The 19,136-nt window shown below is 43.3% G+C and overlaps 1 protein-coding gene across 12 annotated transcripts in view; it reads left to right on the top strand.

The window, feature by feature from the left end:
• PWWP3A (PWWP domain containing 3A, DNA repair factor) overlaps positions 1-19,136 on the top strand; it is a 66,286-nt gene that overhangs the window by 29,661 nt on the left and 17,489 nt on the right. For 3 of the 12 annotated variants that reach the window (XM_075825390.1, XM_075825389.1, XM_075825391.1), the window contains 4 exons: positions 4,825-4,895; positions 8,403-8,473; positions 13,202-13,948; positions 18,302-18,427. In XM_075825390.1, coding sequence (XP_075681505.1) covers positions 4,825-4,895; positions 8,403-8,473; positions 13,202-13,948; positions 18,302-18,427 — 1,015 coding nt within the window. The remainder of the gene's footprint in view (positions 1-4,824; positions 4,896-8,402; positions 8,474-13,201; positions 13,949-18,301; positions 18,428-19,136) is intronic. The other 9 variants (XM_075825393.1, XM_075825392.1, XM_075825394.1 and 6 more) reach the window with 4 other exon arrangements.

Below are 19,136 nucleotides of genomic sequence, written 5' to 3' on the forward strand. Positions count from 1 at the left end.
CCCCAGGTCTGCCTTCAGCATCTGCCTGTTAGGCTGGATTCACACGAGCACATTACGTCCGTAATGGACGGACGTATTTCGGCCGGAGGTCCCGGACCGAACACACTGCAGGGAGCCGGGCTCTCTAGCATCATAGTTATGTACGACGCAAGGAGTCCCTGCCACGCTGCAGGACAACTGTCCCGTACTGTAATCATGTTTTCAGTACGGGACAGTTGTCCTGCAGTGAGGCAGGGACTCCTTGCGTCGTACATAACTATGATGCTAGGAGCCCGGCTCTCTGCAGTGTGTTCGGTCCGGGACTTCCGGCCGAAATACGTCCGTCCATTACGGACGTAATGTGCATGTGTGAATCCAGCCTTAGGCGATACCGGAGGCATGACCTAATAGGTTGCCTGTCAGTTTTACACTGACAGGCAATGGTGCTTTGGTATACTAAGTATACCAAAGCATTATATATGCGATCAGCAGATCGCATAGTGAAGTCCCCTGGTGTGCCAAAAAAAAAAAAAATGTAAATCAGTTAAAGTTTGAGAAAAAATAAAATAATTTTTTTTGCCCAAGAAGTGGTTTTATTTAAAGTGTCAAAACAAATCACACACACATGGTATCCCCGCGATCGTAACTACTTGACCAATAAAATGAACACATTAATTAAACCGCCGGATGAACGGCGTCGAAAAAAAACCGCAAAATTCTCTTTTCTCCCATTCCCCCCCATAAATAATGTATCTATAAGTCCTATGTACCCCAAATTAGTACTAATGAAAACTACACATTGGCCCGCAAAAATCAAGCCCACATAGACGGAAAAATAAAAAAAGTTACGTCTCTTGGAATGTGGCAATGCAAAAACAAGTAATTTTTTTCGAAAAGGCATTTTCTTGTGCAAACGTAGGAAAACATAAAACCTTTACGGATTTGGTATCCCCGTAATCGTGCCGACCCTTAGAATAAAGTTAACATGTTATTTACGCTGCATAGTAAACGGTGTAAATTTATAACTGCTTATTTTCAATTCTCTCCTAAAATAAAGTTAAACAATATATTATAATCATCTAAAAATGGTACAATTACAAAATACAACTCGTCCCGCAAAAAACCAAGCCCTTATACGGCTATGTCGACAGAAGAAAAAAAAAAGTTTCGACTCCTGGAATGCGACCGTGGAAAAACAAAAAATAATCCTTGGTCATTAACGGGCAAAATGGCCTGGTCATTAAGGGGTTAAGTTTTCTTGAAATATCCAATGTTTTCATACCTTGTCCAAGGTATTGCACTATTTCACGCTTTTCGGCAGCAGAGATCCTTTTTCTTTCCCATATTGCTTGAAACCTGTGGCCTGCTTAATAATGTGGAACGTCCTTCTTAAGTAGTTTTCCTTTGATTGGGCACACCTGGCAAACTAATTATCACAGGTGTCTGAGATTGATTACAATGTTCCAAAGAGCCCTAAGGCTGGGTTCACACGACCAATTTTCAGACAAATCTGCTCATTCATTTGAATGGGTTTGCCGACGTACTGTGCAGACGACCTGTCATTTGCGCGTCGTCGTTTGACAGCTGTCAAACGAAGACGCGTAAATTGACTGCCTCGGCAAAGAAGTGCAGGCCACTTCTTTGCAACGTAATTTGAGCCGTTCTTCATTGAAGTCATTGAAGAGCAGCTCAAGATTACGGGCGTCAAAGACGCCTCGCATAATGCGAGGAGGAGCATTTACGTGTGTAACGACGCAGCTGTTTTCTCCTGAAAACAGTCTGTCTTTTCAAACGTAAAAGGAAGCTAGCGTGTGCGCATACCCTTAGACGCAATACCATCCATGAGTTTAATTGAAAAACTAATAATTAAATGTTTATGACACTTAAATGCAATGTGCATAATAATTTGGAACACGGTGTATTCCCCTCTCCCCATAAAGTACACAAGCACGCTCATCCGAGTGTTTATACGGGCAGGCCGGTAGGAATAGCTATTGATTGAGAGTTTGGCCTAACGCTAATTAGGCAGTGAGTTCACACAGTTTTTTGCAGGCAGAAAATTCTGCCTCAAAATTCTGTTTGGAATTTTGAGGCAGATTTTGATCTGCCTGCACGCCGTTTGCTGCGTTTTTCGCTCGCGGCCATTGAGTGCCACGGGTGAAAACGCCACGAAATACGCTTTCTCTGCCTCCCATTGATAACAATGGGAGGTCAGAGACGTAAACGCCCGAAGATAGGGCATGTCGCTTCTTTTTCCCGCAAGACTGTTTTTCCGCTCTCGGCAGGGGGAAAAAACGCCTCCACCTCCCATTGAAATCAAAGGGAGGCATTTTCAGCCGTTTGGCACGTTTTCCAACACAGTTTCCGCGTCATAAAACATGTAAAAAAAAAAACTCTGTGTGAACTGACCCTAAACTGGAATTGTTTTGTCAATACACTTTAAAAGGACAATAAGGCCTCATTCACACGGCAGGGTTTCCCGGCCGGGTGCCGGCCGTTCATAAATCGGCCGGCACCCGGCTGCATTAGGAATAATAGACCCCTAATGGGGCTATTCACACGACCGATTTTAGGACATGCTCTATCTTCGCCCGGGTACCCGGCCGCCAGGCTCCCATAGAAGTCTATGGGGCCGGGTAATACACGGCCGTCACCGGGATGTGTCCCGAGTGATGGCCGGGTTTTCCGGAGCTTGCGCTCTATCTCCTCCTCACAGCGCAGAGTGCATGTGAGGAGGAGGAGTTGATGCCATTCTGACGAATGGCATCGCTGTACACTGTGTGGCAGGGCCGGGGTGTACAGCTGCGCTGGCTCCCTTCCCCTGCTTGAAAAGCACCCTGGCCCGGCGACCCCTTCGATGGCGCCGCTAGCAGCTGCTGCTGCTACTACTGTAGCGACGCCACTATAGCAGAGCGGGGAGGTATCTCCCCGCTCTGCTATGTGCTAGCCGCACTTTAGTTCCTTGAAGGAGCGGAATCCCCATGTTTTCGGGGATTCCGCTCCTGGACAGAGCGTTTGATGTCTCTGTCCATATCTGTGCAGTGACATCAGGGGAAACTCCTGAAGCGGAATCCCCGAACACATGGGGATTCCCCTTCAGGAGTTGCCGCTGATGTCACTGTCCGGATCTGCCCGGCACGGATGCAGAACTTAATGCAAAATGGCCGATTTTACCGGCCGACACTCGGGCTCGGGAACGACCCGGTCGTGTGAATCCCGCCTAATCCTCTAGTCTATTTTGTCAATAGTTACTGTGCTGTTGAATGTTCTCAATTGATTCCTTGGGGCAGCCATTATGTGACTATAGTGTTCTTCAATGGAGATCATGATGGAAAATTCCAAAAAATATATAGTAGTTCACTTTATTACAGCAGCCAGGGCCTGCAGCATGTGACGATCTCTGAGGAAGAAGCTGCAACTTTTAGGCCTTGTTCACACTGAGTTTTTTGCAGGAGGAAAATTCCTCCTGCAAAAACTGCTCCAGACGTTTTTTGCACAGTGGTTTGACAAAAACGCGTCAAAACACTCGTCGAGGCGTTTTTTCCCCGTCTCTCACTGATTGAAATGGGGTTTTGGAGGCGGAAACCGCCTCACGATAGGTCATGTCGCTTTTTACCCCGAGGCGGTTTTTCCGCTCGTGGTAAAAAAGCGCCTCCGCCTCCTATTGAAATCAATGGGCGGCATTTTCGGCCAGATTTTGACGAGTTTTGCAGAGCTGTTTCCGCGCCAAAATAGTCCGTGTGAACAGGGCCTTGTATCTAGGACCTTCCATAGTAAATTGTTTGCCTTCAATACGTACTACTGGTGTTTTTTTTGTTTTTTTTTTAAATATATTGACCTTTTATAGAAAATTATTTTGGATACATGAATCTATACAATGCACTGTAGTTAATATATATCAAGAAGAGAATATATACTGTCCTTTTCAGTTTGATCAAACTGTGCATTGAGAAGCTCCTGTTCATTTTTTTATATATATATATTTTTGCTTCGCAACCGCAATAGATCACTGTAAAAACTGGATGTGCGGGACCGTGTCCTCCTTTTTTTTTTTTTCTCGTTGGTATACAATATAGTTAACAACAAAGAAATGTTTGCTTTTTATTATTACTTTTATACTTTTATTACTATTTTATTATTACTTTTATACTTTTATTACTATTATACTTTTGTCTTTTTTGACACAAAAGTATTTAACATTTCATATTATTACTTTTAAGATTATTACGATTTAAAATAGTGGCTTTTCAGTGAAAATGAAACGGTATCATTTAAATTTTTTACACGTTAAGGCTGGGTTCACACAGAGTTTTTTTGCAGGAGGAAAATCTGCCTCAAAGTTCCGTTTGGAATTTTGAGCCAGATTTTCCTCTGCCTGCCTGCCCGCCGATTTTCGCTGCGTTTTTCGCCCGCGGGCATATGCTTTTTCTTCCTCCCATTGATGTTAATGGAAGGTCAGAGGCGTTAACGCCCGAAGATAGGGTATGTCTCCTCTTTTTCCCGCGAGCCGGTTTTTCCGCTCGCTGGAAAAAAAAAACCTCCGCCTCCCATTGAAATCAATGGGAGGCATTTTCGGCCATTTTTTGGAGCGTTTTCCGACGCGGTTTCCACGTCAAAAAACGGGTAAAAAAACTCAGTGGGAACTGGCCCTTAAGGGGTATTCTGGTTGTAACAAGTTATCACCTATCCCCTCATTCTGGCGAACAGTGGGGGTCCCAGCAGTCAGACCATCACCGATCTAATAGTTATCACCTATCCAGTGGATGGGTGATAACTTGTTACAACCGGAATACCCCTTTAAGGTAAGAATTTGTGGTTGTAACATGATCTTTTCTTCTTAATCAGGTGTTGTCACGACCCAAACATTCGTCCAACAAATGCAGATTGAGTGTTGAGATATTTTCCATAAAAAAACAGTTGAGTAAATCTCCAATTTCAATAAATACAACGTACAGTACTTAACCAATGATATTTCTTAATTCCAACGTCTATGGCTGCAGAGCATCTCTCTCTCTCAGGAGAAGCACAGTACTATGAAGACGCTTTTTTCTGGCTGTCTTTTGGGGTCTCGGCACACAGAGTTTTGTGCATATTGACTTTGAAGTGTAGGTCCACTTAGAATTGTCTCTGTTGCTCCTTATCAGCGGATGGGAAGTTGCCAGTTTGTCATATACTGGTCCTGATATGAGCAGCTTTTTTTTTATTATACACTACTCAACATTGAAATTGCAACACCAAGAAGGACAAGCCGTAAGGTTATGCAAATCGTATAAATAGCCGGTGTCGCTAAGATCTTCAAATGATCAAATTTACAAGTACCTAGCTCCAATCTGTGGCATGTGAAAGGGGCAGAAAAGCCAGATTGAAAGCAAAGGGGGTTTTTTTTTTTTGTTTTTTTTTAGCCACGTGACACCTCAAAAATCAAGTGGTGTGGAACGCCTCCTGTTCGTCAATATGCCAGTTATCGCCACTTGTCACAAACTGAAAGGGACAGAATGCTTGAACTGCGAGACCCTGGTTTATCACTCCGCCAGATCGCTAAACAACTAGGCCGAGAGGTCAGCACTGTTCAACGTTGTGTGTATCAGAAGTTGAGAGAACAAAAATGAACGGGAATGACCTCAACCTCTACACGGATGGGTCATCTGATTGAAAGAATGGCGCATAGTGATACATTCTGTACTGCAAGTGAAATTGAATGTTACATCCCAAGCCTAGGTCGGAAACAAGTGTCAACACAAACCATCAGAAGTGGTTTGCATTACATTGGGCTACGAGCCAGACATCCAGCTACAGGTGTTCCATTGATCACACACCACCGCTTTCAAAGGGTATCATGGTGCACACCAAGACTGCAATGGAGGCTGGAATGGAAGTCTATCCTTTTCAGCAATAAGTTCCACTTTTGTCTCAGACTAAATGATAGTCGCAGATTGGTCTGGAGACCACGTGGGCAATGCCATTAAGAGGCCTTCACAAGGCCGGTCCTACTCCCGGGATTATGGTATGGGGTATATGGGTTATGGTGTGGCGGTGATGTACGGTAGCCGGACCCCTCTAGTCTTCTTTTCAGGTACACCAACAGCTCAGCGTTACATTGATTTGGTCGTGGAACCAGTAGTACGGCCATTTCTCCAAAGTGTCCCAGAAGCAGTTTTTCAACCGGACAATGCCAGGCTGTGTGTTGCTCGTCCTACTGCGTGGCCTAAATCTGCTACCATGACCTTCAGCGTCTCTGGACTTGTCTCCCTTCAAGAACATCTGGGACATCATTGGTTGGCAATTGCAAATGGAGCTGTCAGCAGCCAATCTGGATGATTTGCATGCCCAAGTGTATTCAGCGTGGCATAACATTCCTCCTACAACCATTAATAACCTCATTATTAGCATGCCAAGACGTGTAAGTGCGAGTATTTCTGCGCGTGGCGCTCCTACTCGATACTAAAAAAATGGAAACAAAATATTCCAAACATCTTGATTTATTCATCATTTGCATATTATTTACATGTCTATCGATCCTGTGATTTCCACAATTCCAAAACTTTTCCTTCTTGGTGTTGCAATTTCAATGTTGAGGAGTGTATGTTGCTAAGCAGCAGTTGAGAGAATTTTGAGTGGCATGCACTACACCTCCGTGAAACTGAACTTCAAGATCAAATAACATCAAAAGTGTGCTTGGAACTTTTCTCATGTAGTCCATGTCGACCAACGCCCACTTGTTTATTTTATGTATTGGGTACATGAGAAGTCCTTTCAGACTTGTACTTTGCATGATGAGAAGGTATTACAGTTTTGTATTTGAGGTGTGTTGAATTTGTTGTAGTAAGTGATTTTAAAGGTAACCACTTTCCATGGAATGTAGGGGCCAACACAGATTTGTTACGAGTTGGATCATCACTTTGGACCCTAAGGCAGTGTTGGAGTATCTGGTAGTTTTGTTAATCTGACATGGGACTATTTTTGCTGCATGTTGGATTATCGGGGTTTTCGAGCAGTCTGGTTCTGGATTAATGAAATTTTACTTTTATCTCCTTTGCTGACTCCTGGGCAGCTCGCTGACTAGCTGAAGAGTGTCATAGATCTCTGAAGTGGCAGCTGCGAAGTAAGGAAGATTAGACAGTTGTAGAGAGGCCTAACCCCAGGCAAAATCTATAGTGTGATAACAATGACCGGTTTATGTGCGTGGAAAAGATACCCTTTTATTAAAGGAAATAAAATAAAATTGTTACTTAAAAGGGGTATTCCCATCTCAGACATTTATGGCGCAGTGACAAGATATGCCATAAATGTTTGAGAGGTATAAGTCCACATACTGCAGCCATCTCTCCATTCATTCTCCACTTGGATCTGGCGGCCATCTTACCAGGGCAGTGGGGAGACCCCTGTTCTTCAGAGAGGTGTGGGTCCCTGAGGTGGTACCTACTAGGGCTGGGCGATTATGATCACAATTAATTGAACATGTAACCTCAATTAAAATTTATGAACGATTATATAGGCCAGGCCCCTTTTTGCATACCACTCCCCCCTATTTACGTGCCATGCCATTGAATTAATATATATCCCCTGAGCCTGCTGTATACTACTGGATATAATATACCCCCTGACACTGCTGCCCCACAAATGCCCCCAGACAGTTTAATGCCCCAATAGTGGCTAATAAAATACATACTCCTCCCAATCCCATGGCAAGTGGTAGAGATCTCTCCGGTCGGTGTGGCTCGGTGCAGACCGATGCGATGACGTCACTGCCTCGCGTCTGTCTGTCCTGAGTCGCTCACAGTTTGGCATAGACCGGCACAAGACAGTGACGTCATTGCGCCTGTCTGCACCGAACGGTGGGCGTTACATAGTGAATGGTAGAGCAGGGAGCTGACTGCTCCCTGCTCTACCATTTGGATTCAACTGTATCTGCTAATGACGCAGATACAGTTGAAACCGGGGAAAAATTAAAGGCGCAAGATGACATCGGTTATCTGCGCTGAATCTCCGCCTCCTGGAATCCCCGATGATCAGCTGTTTTTAGGGGGTTGTATTGGCACTGCTTCCCCTTTATTTCCTTTGCTGCTCGCTCTGAATCAGTGGGAGAAGGCTGGAATACCTTTTTATACCACTTCTACGAGTGTGACGGCGGTACACGTGTGAGCAGTAAAGGAAATGAAGGCGAAACAGCTGATCGGCGGGGGTGCTGTAAGTCAGACCCCAGCCGATCACATATTTATAGCCTATCCTGAGGATAGGCCATCAATGTTTTGTGACTGAACAACCCCTTTAATATAAGATGTATGAATATTTAAATCCATTCATGTAATCATACGTTGTAAATTAGTTTCAATGAAGGGAGTTACAACTTTTAGATGTAACTTGTCATATTGTCTCTTTATGCTGTTGAATTACTTCCTTTATTATTTCACATTCTTTTCAAGGATAGATGTGAGTTTGACTGATACAAAACCCTTCCTGGAGGACGAACTACAGAAGATTAGTGACCAACTAGGTAAAACATGATTAAAAGGGTTGTCCACTACCGGACAACTGATGACCTATCCACAAGTACGTGAGCTGTGAGGGTCTGACACCTGGAGCCCGCACTGTTACTGTTAAGCCGCTTTGACTTGCGAGCATCGGACATCCATGCTGGAAGCAGAAGGCTCCGGTCATGAAATTGCGACAAAGCTTCAGTGCTGCAGTTCTGTTCCTATTCCAGTGAATAGGAGCAGAGCTGCAGTTTGGCAGCACGGCTGCTATTCAATGTTCGGAGCCAACTGCTTCTTGCTCCGTACATTACATAATGTGCCATAACATCCGGTGCGCGCAGGCCACCGGAGCAGCTGATCGGTGCGGGGTTCTGGTGTTGGACCCGCACTGATTATATGCTGATGGCCTATCCGGTGGAATCCTTAAAGAGCATTTGTGTTATGAGTTGTAATTGTATTACGATATATTCTCACGTGTGTTCAGTTAAATTATATTTATTACTTTTTTAGTGTCCTGTCGAGCTGTTTTTTAAATAAAATAAACACATTTTCCGGTTACTGACTAAAGGCTTTAGCTTGTGAGCGCTTTGACCAATTATATTCACTGTTGCTCAGCATGTGTGGACACAGGCCAATTAGCTGTCCATATGCAGAGGAAGCTGCTAAATGTATTTATTATGCTAATGGCTTAAAGCGTACTTTACTTTTTAGGTGACTTTTCAGAATAAGCTGTCATATGTGTGTACATTAAATGACTTGTATTCTGCATTATTTAGCCGCTTTTCCCTCTGCAGACTTTATCTCTAAGGCCCCATGCACACGACAGCAAAATTGAACACTGACACCTTTCCGTAGCACTACGGAAGGGTGTCAGTGCCGTGGAAATATGGAACATGTCCGTTCTTTCGCATTTTGCGGGCCGTGCTCCCATACTTTGTATGGGAGCACGGCCCGAAAATGCGGCTGTCAGTCAGCGGCCGGCCGTGCCCGCAATCGCGGGCCGCGATTGCGGGCACGGTCGTGTGCATGGGGCCTAAGGCTTATTCACACGAAACGTGTGCATTTTGCGCGTGCAAAAAACACTGCGTTTTTTGCGCGTTTCAGTTCCATGTGTCATAAGTGTTTGGTGCGCGGCAGCGTGATTTTCACGCATATGCCATCCTTATGACACGCGGTTTTGATTTTTCGAAAAATCAGCTCCGGATTTTATTTTATTTTTTAATTAGTTTTGCACCACAGGCTGCTTTGTCGCCTTTTTGTGCCACTTTTACCTCTTCAACAGGCACAAGGAAAAAAAAAACGTCTAAAAAAAAAACGCCTCGAACGGCTCGCAGTATTTTTTGTCTACCATTGATTTCAATTGGGTTTTTGAGGCAGAGAACACCTCAAGATAGGGCATGTCTCTTCTGTTCCCGCAAGCGTTTTTTTCCTCTCGTGGGAAAAAAACTCCTCCACCTCCCATGAAATCAATGGGATGCAATTACGGCAGTTTTTTTGCCACGGTTTCCGCTGTATCAACAGGGCCTTAAAATTCGTTCAGGAATTTTGAGGCAAATTTTGAACGGCCTGCACTATTTTTCCGTATCTTTTAGCAGCATTTTTCGCCCGCAGCCATTGAAGCTCAGAGCAACGCGGTTTTTCCTGCCTCACATTGATTTCAATGGGCGGAAAGAAAGGACATCCCAGGTTTTTATTTTCCAAGAGCGGCCAAATGCATCTGCCTCCCATTGAAATCAATGGGCGACTTCATATGTGTTTTGGCGGTCCATATGCTGCAGGTGTCAGCTGTATTTTACAAAAGACACCCTGCTCTTATGGCCAGGAACTGCGTGTTCCTGGCAGTTTAATCACTTAAATGTCGCGGTCAATAGCGAAAGAGGAGACAGCCCTCTCAGACAGCCCATTAGCCCCCCTTTCCCATTTCTCCTCTAAAGTAATGTAAAAACAAATAAAATTATCGCCACGTCTGAACTATTACAATATAAAAAAAATTTATAACTCGCAAGGTGAACGCTGTAAAAAAAACCTCAAGAATCGCTGTTTTTTGGTCACATTAGTGCTTAAAAAAAAATTAAAAATATATACAAGAATGTGATCAAAAAGTCGTATGTACCAATAAAAACTACAGTTCGTCCTGCAAAATGTAAGCCCTCACACCACAAGGTCATTGGCCCCGATACCCCTGAGGACGCTACATCGTAGCGAAACATGTCGGGGGGGGGGGGGCTTCTACCTTTATTTTAATAATTGTCCTATTGACACCTTTGAATCTAACTAATAACTAACTGCATGTAGCGCTCTGTGGTTGTGGTACTTAACCCTTTCTAGACAGAGCTCTTACGTCTGGCACTGTGCTAATTGCTGTCAGAAATGGACATTAACTTTTAAATTTCGTCTGTCCTTGTTGCAAATTGAATAAAGACTTTTTTATTTTTACTCTTTAATAATGGTTGGAAAACAGGGCTTATTTCTGCCGGCAGGCAGCCTTTTTTGAATTTAACTGTTGCACGCCCACCAACTATTGAGGTCCGCTCCATTGTATTTTTCACACCACACAATAGACCCAAAAAAAAAAAGAGTTATGGCTTTCAGAATATGGGGGGGGGGGGGGGACACAACTTTTTGTTTTTTTAACACCTTCCCGACATTTGATGTATGGCTACGTCATAGCCGGGTAGGTGTCCGGGCCCTAGAAATGACCCACATAAAATAGGACATGTCCTATTATATTTTTGATTTACGGACCGTGCGCCTCAAATTTATAATGCGGGTGACAGTCCGCGGCCGTAATCACGGGCAGTGCTCCCTAAAAGGTTTGCGGGCGCGCACCTTCCACAGTCCGCCCGCGAACCTTGCTTTGTGGTACTATACAGGGGGGGGGATTGATGTGTAGCATTATATACAGGGGAGAGGGAATTGCTGTGTGGCAGTATATGCAATGAGGGGGGCTGTGTGGCAGTATATACAAGGGAAGGGGGGATTGTTGTGTGGCAGTATATACAATGGGAGGGGGCTGTGTGGCAGTATATACAATGGGAGGTGGGATTGCTGTGTGACTATATAAAAGGGATGGGGGGATTTCTGTGTGGCAGTATATACAAGGGGAGGGGGATTGCTGTGTGACAGTATATACAAGGATAGGGGGGATTGCTGTGTGACAGTTTATACAAGGGGAGGGGGGATTGCTGTGTGGCAGTATATACAAGGGGAGGGGGATTGCTATGTGGCAGTATATACAAGGGGAGAGCGGATTCGGTGTGGCCGTATATACAAGGGGAGGGGGGATTGCTGTGTGGCAGTATATACAATGGGAAGGGGGCTGTGTGGCAGTATATAAAAAGGGATGGGGGGATTGCTTCGTGGCAGTATATACAAGGGGAGGGGGATTGCTGTGTGGCAGTATATACAAGTGGAGGGGGGATTGCTGCGTGGCAGTATATACAAGGGGATGGGGATTGCTGCATGGCAGTATATACAAGGGGAGGGGGGATTGCTACGTGGCAGTATATACAAGGGGAGGGGGGATTACTGTGTGCCGGGGTCAGCGTTTAAAGTAGCGCTGTGCCCTAGGAATCCTCTTGGCTAGAATCTGTTTTTAACAAGGGGAGAGGGGGGCTGTGTGGCAGTATATACAAGGGGAGGGGGGCTGTATGGCAGTATATACAGGGGGGATTGCTGCGTGGCAGTATATACAAGGGGAGAGGGATTGCTGTGGCAGTATATACAAGGGGGCTGATGGCGCTATCTGCAGGGGGGTCTGTTGGTGTTTATAACTGTCTATTTTACTGGTGGATTTGAAATATTATAGTATTTAAAAAAGTAATTAAAACTAATTTCAAATAAGTTTTCTCTTATTTAGTTGCTATATTAATGTTTTCTGGGGGTATTACATTTGGTCATCAGATCTCCCACCATTAATGGAGACTTGCCCTGCTCAGGAGCTGCCAAGACTGAGGATATGTGCACACACAAAATAAAAAACGTCTGAAAATACGGAGCGGTTTTCAAGGGAAAACAGCTCCAGATTTTAAGACGTTTTTTAATCAAGTCGCTTTTTTCATTGCCTTTTTGACGGACGTTTTTGGAGCTGTTTTTCTATAGAATCTATGAAAAACGGGTCTAAAAACGGCTGAAGAAGTGACATGCACTTTTTTTACGGCCGTTTTTTTTTTTTTAAAACGCCCCGTCGGAACAGAAGGCCGTTTTTTTCCCATTGAAATCAATGGGCAGATATTTGGAGGTGTTCTGCTTCCGATTTTTCAGCCGTTATTCAGGACGTTTACAGCCCGAAAAACATCTGAAAACACTGTGTGAACATACCCTTAGAGGAAACATTGATCACAGGCCATGCACATGAGGCTTCCCAAACAATTCCAAGTTTCCTGCCTTTGTACAATCTCAGTCTCTCCTATATAATTTTTAGTGTGGAACCCAAAGCTGAACTCCATAAGGAGAACAAGAACAGACTACGTGGCTTCATCCACGTTGTAATGTGGTCTGTTTTGTCTAATTAGGCTAAGAGGCATCTGTTTTGAATATTGCACGTGGCAAGAGTTCGGAATGCCGATCAGTGGGTGCAGTAGAGCGGAAAGACCGGCCTTGCCGAAAGACTGATATTAAATTTCTGTGTAACAAAATCTGTACATTTGTCCTAATTTTGGTTAGGACGTTTTACTCAAATTGACATATTTATCTGTGCAGTCTCTGTGTTTGATTGGTGCCTGATCTTTTTTTTTTTTTTTAACCAGACAGAACTAAAAAGTTGATCTCCACCACTGAAGATGTAACCTATCGGAGGGCTATAAAGAATGCTGTGGACATGATGAAACCACCTTCTTTCTCAGCATCTCAGGGCACAAGTTCATCCAGCACCCGAGCATATGAACAGAAAGAGACAGGCATCAACAAAAAAAACACTAAATCTCATGGAATAACTACTAGACCAAATAAAACTAAAGGAAAAGAGAGAGAAAGTTCTGACGGAAGTGATAAGAAGAAACTGAAACCGCCTGATGCAGCGGTTTCTAAAGATGCTTTGGAAATTCCATATACAACAAATAAAACAGGAGTTTCTCCAACTAAACGTAGCATTGCACAACATATTTCAGGGAGTCCCATAGGTCATAGACAAATGAGCAAAAAAAGGCCACATCAAGTTGAACCTTTATGTGGAGAAGAAACCTTTTGCGATGGTGTATCTCTTGCAGATGATCAAAAATCTAAAAAGAGTAAAATTTCAGTGGGCAAATTAAAGGGCTCTAGCAACACGGCCAAGGATTTAGATTCCTTGACAATGTCCCAGAATACAAGGGGGCAGAAGGGGACTAAGCAGCGTCCTGTACAGCGCAGATTACATCTTGTTGGAAAAAGAGGAGTTCAAGAGTCCAATACTCATTTGCCGGCTTCATCTTCAGAAACTGACACAGAGAAAGAAAGTAGCCATAAAGTGCACAAATATTTGAAGAACCGCATGCCAGACTTTGAAGAGGAAAAAGGTAGCATTGTTAAACTTTTAGGGGCTGGCCACTTTATCATTTTCTATTTGAAATGTTCTGGAAACAGCACATAGTCACTTACTAATATAATGTTATTTAAAGCTCTGCCGGTGTCAGGATTTTTATAGTGCTGCCCCCTTGTGTAGTCCAATCTTCATCACTGTATGGGGCTCAGGTTCAAACATGGCCGCTGATGAAGTGGCATGTGACCACACCTGTTCATCAGCAGCCTTCATTGAATAAGGTGAAAAAAAATGGCCGTTAAATAAAAGCGGATCAACTGTCCGTTTTTCATGGGCATTTTGCATCAGTGTGTCTCCAAATTTTCATCCATTTCCAATCCGTCTATCCGTTTTTAATGGCCTTTTGCCATTCGTTTCTCTTTTTTGTTTTTCATGGCCGTTAAAAAAGAAAAAAAACGGATGGATTACATTTGTCAGGGTTTTTGTTTTTTTTGTCCAAACCCCCTGAAAACGCCACAGAGCCCATGTAGATAGTGCCACAATGCCCACTATAGATAGTGCCACACCCCCCACCGGATAGATAGCGCTACACTCCCCATGTAGATAGTGCTATTGGGTCTCCATCTAGGAGCGGAATCCTCAGCCAGAGCATGGGTGCAGCGCTAGCTACCCAGTTGGGCGTGTGTGGCGCTATCAACAGGGGGGATGTGGGGTTTCCTAAGACAGGAGTCCCCGACCAGAGAATTTGCGATTCTCTGACCGGGGACTTAATAGTCATGGGCTTCCCCGGGGTCAGCGCTTAAAGTAGCGCTGTTCCCTAGGAATCCTCTTGACCAGAATCTGTTTTTAACAGCTGTCTCAAGGATTGATTCCTGAATAACGTCAGTTTAAAAACTGATCCATTGAGTTATATGGCCATGAAAACGGCCAAAAATAAGACATTTATTTTTTGACGGCCAGTATTCACCCATAGAACTTCATTGTTCTGAAAACGGACGTTTTTCACTGTCTTGTGACTGTAGCCTAACACTGCACACGGCACTGCGCATGCGCTAGTTTCCCTTGTCGTGCACAGTATTATTCATTAAAAGTCGCTGATGGTTTGACTGCTTTTTTAACAAATTGTTTTTATTTAGTAAAAGTAGTAAAATATAAATTTGGTATCGCCATAATTGTACCAACACACAGATTAGTTATGTCATTTTTGTTGCATGGTGAATGCCGTAAAATCTAAATTAAAAAAACTATGGGGGAATTGCAGGTTTTTTTTCCATTCCACTCCACAATTGTTTTCAGTACATTTTATTGTACATTAAAGGGAATCTGTCACCCGCATTTCACCTATTGAACTCTACTCACCCCTCGCTGGCCGCTGCTGTCAAAAGTTCATTGGCGTTAAAATACAATTCATGCCACAAATAACAAGCCCTCATATGGCTATGTTGACGAAAAAAGTTATGGCTCTTTTGATTACTTAAAGGGGTTGGCCAGGAATACATTTTGTTTTTATTATAACCTAATGTGTCATCTACATTTACTTTTCTAATTATAAGAATATGTTTAAATATGGCAGCGTTACCGACTTACAATGTTCGGTCACGTGACTGCTCCCAGAGTAAATTTTTCTTTCCCGGTGACGTTCCATGTCTCTGCTCAGCCAGTACTTCTGGGTAAGCCAGAGGCATAGCCATCAACTACATTTACAGGCGGTGGGCCGGGCGGATGTTTCATGAGCTCTTCAGAGCTCATCCTCTGGTCCCACTGCCTGTAAACATAGTTGATGACGCGCCGTGCCTCTGTTCAATCGGAAGTGCTGGATGATCAAAGACACGGAGCGTCATCCATCATAGTACAGGCGCCGCCCTCATATCTCGTCGTCCACGCCTCCTCACACATCTTAGAATGGCCGTAACATGGCCGAGGAGGAGGGGGCGTGTACTATGATCAACTGTGTTTACAGGAAGTGGGATTAGAGGCGAAACTCTGAAGAGCTCATGAAACATCTGCCCGGCCCACCGCCTGTAATGTAGGAGGAAGGTATTTTGTGGCTTCCTGTAGGAGCGGAATCCCTAGCCACAGCTTCGACCGAAGCTGTGGCCGGGGATTCCTCTCCAGGAGAAGTCCCTGACTTAAAGGACCCCATCTATGGGGGAAGCTATGTACAAGGGGGTGCTGTGTGGCATTACCTACAAGGTACCTACAGTTATTTTAGTAAAGTTTAAAAAAAAATCATCAACGCCATAAAAAAAAAATCTAATGGGAATGCAAGAATTTCTGTTTTTTGGTCACCTTGTCTTCCAAAAAAGTCGTAAACCGTGATCAATAATTCATATTTACCCCAAAATGGTACCAATGATAACTCTGTTTGCCCCACAAAAAACAAGCCCTCACATAGTTCCAAAGACGGGAAAAATAAAAAATAAAGTTATGGCTCTCAGAATATGGCAACACATAAAAAAAAATTTTTTTTGAACAAATTCTTTTAGATTTTGTAAAAGTAGTATAGGTTTTACTACTTTTACAAAATATAAAATAAATTTGGCATCGCTGTAATCGTATTGATAAAGCTAACGTGTGTTTTTGGTTTTTTTTTTGGTTTTTTTTACTGCACAGTGAACGGATAACGAGAAAGGGGCTCCCGTTCCTCCAAAAGAATGGAGGAGCAGGTTGAGAATGTGTGCACTGCTTCTCCAGTCGCTGTCTATAGGACTGTCGGAGATAGAGTCCAGTGCTCAGCTATCTCTGACAGTCCTATAGACAGTGACTGGAGCAGCAGTGCACATTCTGAACCTGCTGCACCATTAATTTGGAGGAACGGGACCCCCGTTCTCGTGATCGGGGGGGGGGGGTCCCTTCGGTCAGAACCCCACCAATCAGCATGTTATCACCTATCCTGTGGTTACGGGATAACATTTAATCTTCGGACAACCCCTTTTAATATTATATTTTTTATTTAGAACTGTAAGTTATTCGCACTGATCGGTGCCGCTCACAGCCACACCAAAACCGCTCAGTAATAAATGATGTTCGTAAATACAGTTGTGATCTTTGTCACAAAAAACGTTAAATTGTCCTAGAACTGCTATGGAAAACTACAATCACGATACTGGTTCTTGCATGCGGTTTTCCATGCTGAGGTCAGTGAGGAAACACCAGCATTGCAGCAAATGGCTCTTGCTGTTTTTTAGTTTTCAGCACCGCAAGCCCTGAAAATTGCATGGTTGTGAATGCAGAATGTGAATAATAATATTTGTACAAACATCTGGACATCTGCACAAAATCACCGCAAAATACAAAGTCTGAATTTAGCCTTAAACTGTGGAGCCGATCTCCTTGAGGATGTATTCATACGTGCCAGTAGTGTGTTGTAAGGTCAAAAACCTTGCGACAAAACAGCCTGTATTTTACTGCAGTTTTAGAGGTTTACACAATAAAACCTGTTTCACTTGTAAAACCCCACAGCCGAAGACCTCAACAGTTGGTTGACCAAACACGTGGTTTTGCTGTGTGTCACGCTACTGGCACATGTGACTATACCATAATACATAAGCGTCAAAATGGTCTGATAACACTTGAATACCCAATACCTGTATTTGATAAAATAGTTGAACTTCAGGTTTGTACTAAGGTGATAAAGAGCCAATCCGATCCAAAGCCCATTCAGAAGAGTATATCTAATCATTTCAGTGTACAATAGTATAAAGACACCTAATAAGATCCATCAACAGCAGAGACTTTGTTTATTGATCGTTTCCATGTAACCGCAGATACAATTTCTTATATTGCACAGAAACGGCTCAATTCCTATCCTATTTGTTCTGCTTCGATTCCTATGGCAAAATGTTGTGTCCACTAAATTATAATACTTTTTGTCAGTGGAATAAAGAAAATATTTTCGATGATGGAAAGACAAAAGATACATTCAATATGAGCTTCTAAACTGCTTAATGACACCTAAGGCCCTGTTCACTCTGAGCTTTTTGCCGCGTCAAACTGCCGAAATCGCCTCCCATTGATTTCAATGGGAGGTGGAGGTGGTTTTCCCGAGAGCGGAAATAAACGCTCGTGGGGAAAAGGAGTGACATGCCCTTTCTTCAGTCGTTTCCGCCTCTGACCTCCCATTGACATCAATGTGAGGCAGAGAAAGCATTTTTTACAGTTTTTCTTGCCCGCGGCGCTCAATGGCCGCGGACAAATAAAGCTGCGGTAAACGGTGTGCAGGCAGGTCAAAATTCCGTCTGTGCAATAAAAAGCTCAGATTTTCAAAAAATCCCTGTGTGAACAGGGGCTATAGATGTTCTTGTTTGTTTTTTTTTGTTTTTTACTTTGCCTCACATTGTTCATTATATTCGTGTGACTTTCTAATTTTATTATATAATATTTCCTCCAGGATTATCATCATCTGAGCTCTCTTTGGAAATGAGCTCTCCTGAATGTACACATGTGCATGTGGCGTTCCCGACACATGATGATCCAGAGGAAGATATACAACTGCCAGTTGTTGTGCTCCAGAAAGGTAAGCTGTTATGTTGCATAACAAGTGTTAGCATTTTTTTCCGCTCTGGCTGCTCTAAAATAATGGTATTGGCACTCCATACATGTTTTTTAAGCTCCACTAATATTTACCTTTCACCTCCCCATACATGTGCATCATATAATGGGGAGGGCTGCACAAACCCGGGGCACTTTAACCCCTTCCCCCTGCTGGCATTCTGGGCCCTAATGTCCAAGCGATTTTTTACATTTTTCCATTGTCACATTCGAAGAGCTGTAACTTTTTTATTTTTGCGTCGGCATAGCTGTATAAGGTCTTGTTTTTTGCGGGACGACTTGCAGTTTTTATTGGTACCATTTGAGAGTAGATGCGACTTTTTGATCACTTTCTATCACATTTTTTTTAAGTCAGGATTAACAGAAAACAGCAATTTTTCCATTGTTTTTTATTTTATTTTTTACGACGTTCACCGTGCGGGTTAAATAATGTAACAGCTTTATAGTCGGGGTCGTTACGGACGCGGCGATACCAAATATGTGTAACTTTTTTGCTTTATTGTAGTTTTTTTTAATAGTAAAGCATTTTGTAAGGGGAAAAGCTGGGTTTTTCATTTTTTTTTTTTTTCACTTTTTTTTTTAATTAACTTTATTAAACTTTTTTTACTTTTTTACTAGTCCCACTAGGGGACTTCCCTATTCTCCGATCGCTATTATAATACACTGCAATACTT

This window comes from Rhinoderma darwinii, chromosome 1 (genome assembly GCF_050947455.1).
Source record: "Rhinoderma darwinii isolate aRhiDar2 chromosome 1, aRhiDar2.hap1, whole genome shotgun sequence".
Taxonomy (NCBI): domain Eukaryota; kingdom Metazoa; phylum Chordata; class Amphibia; order Anura; family Rhinodermatidae; genus Rhinoderma; species Rhinoderma darwinii.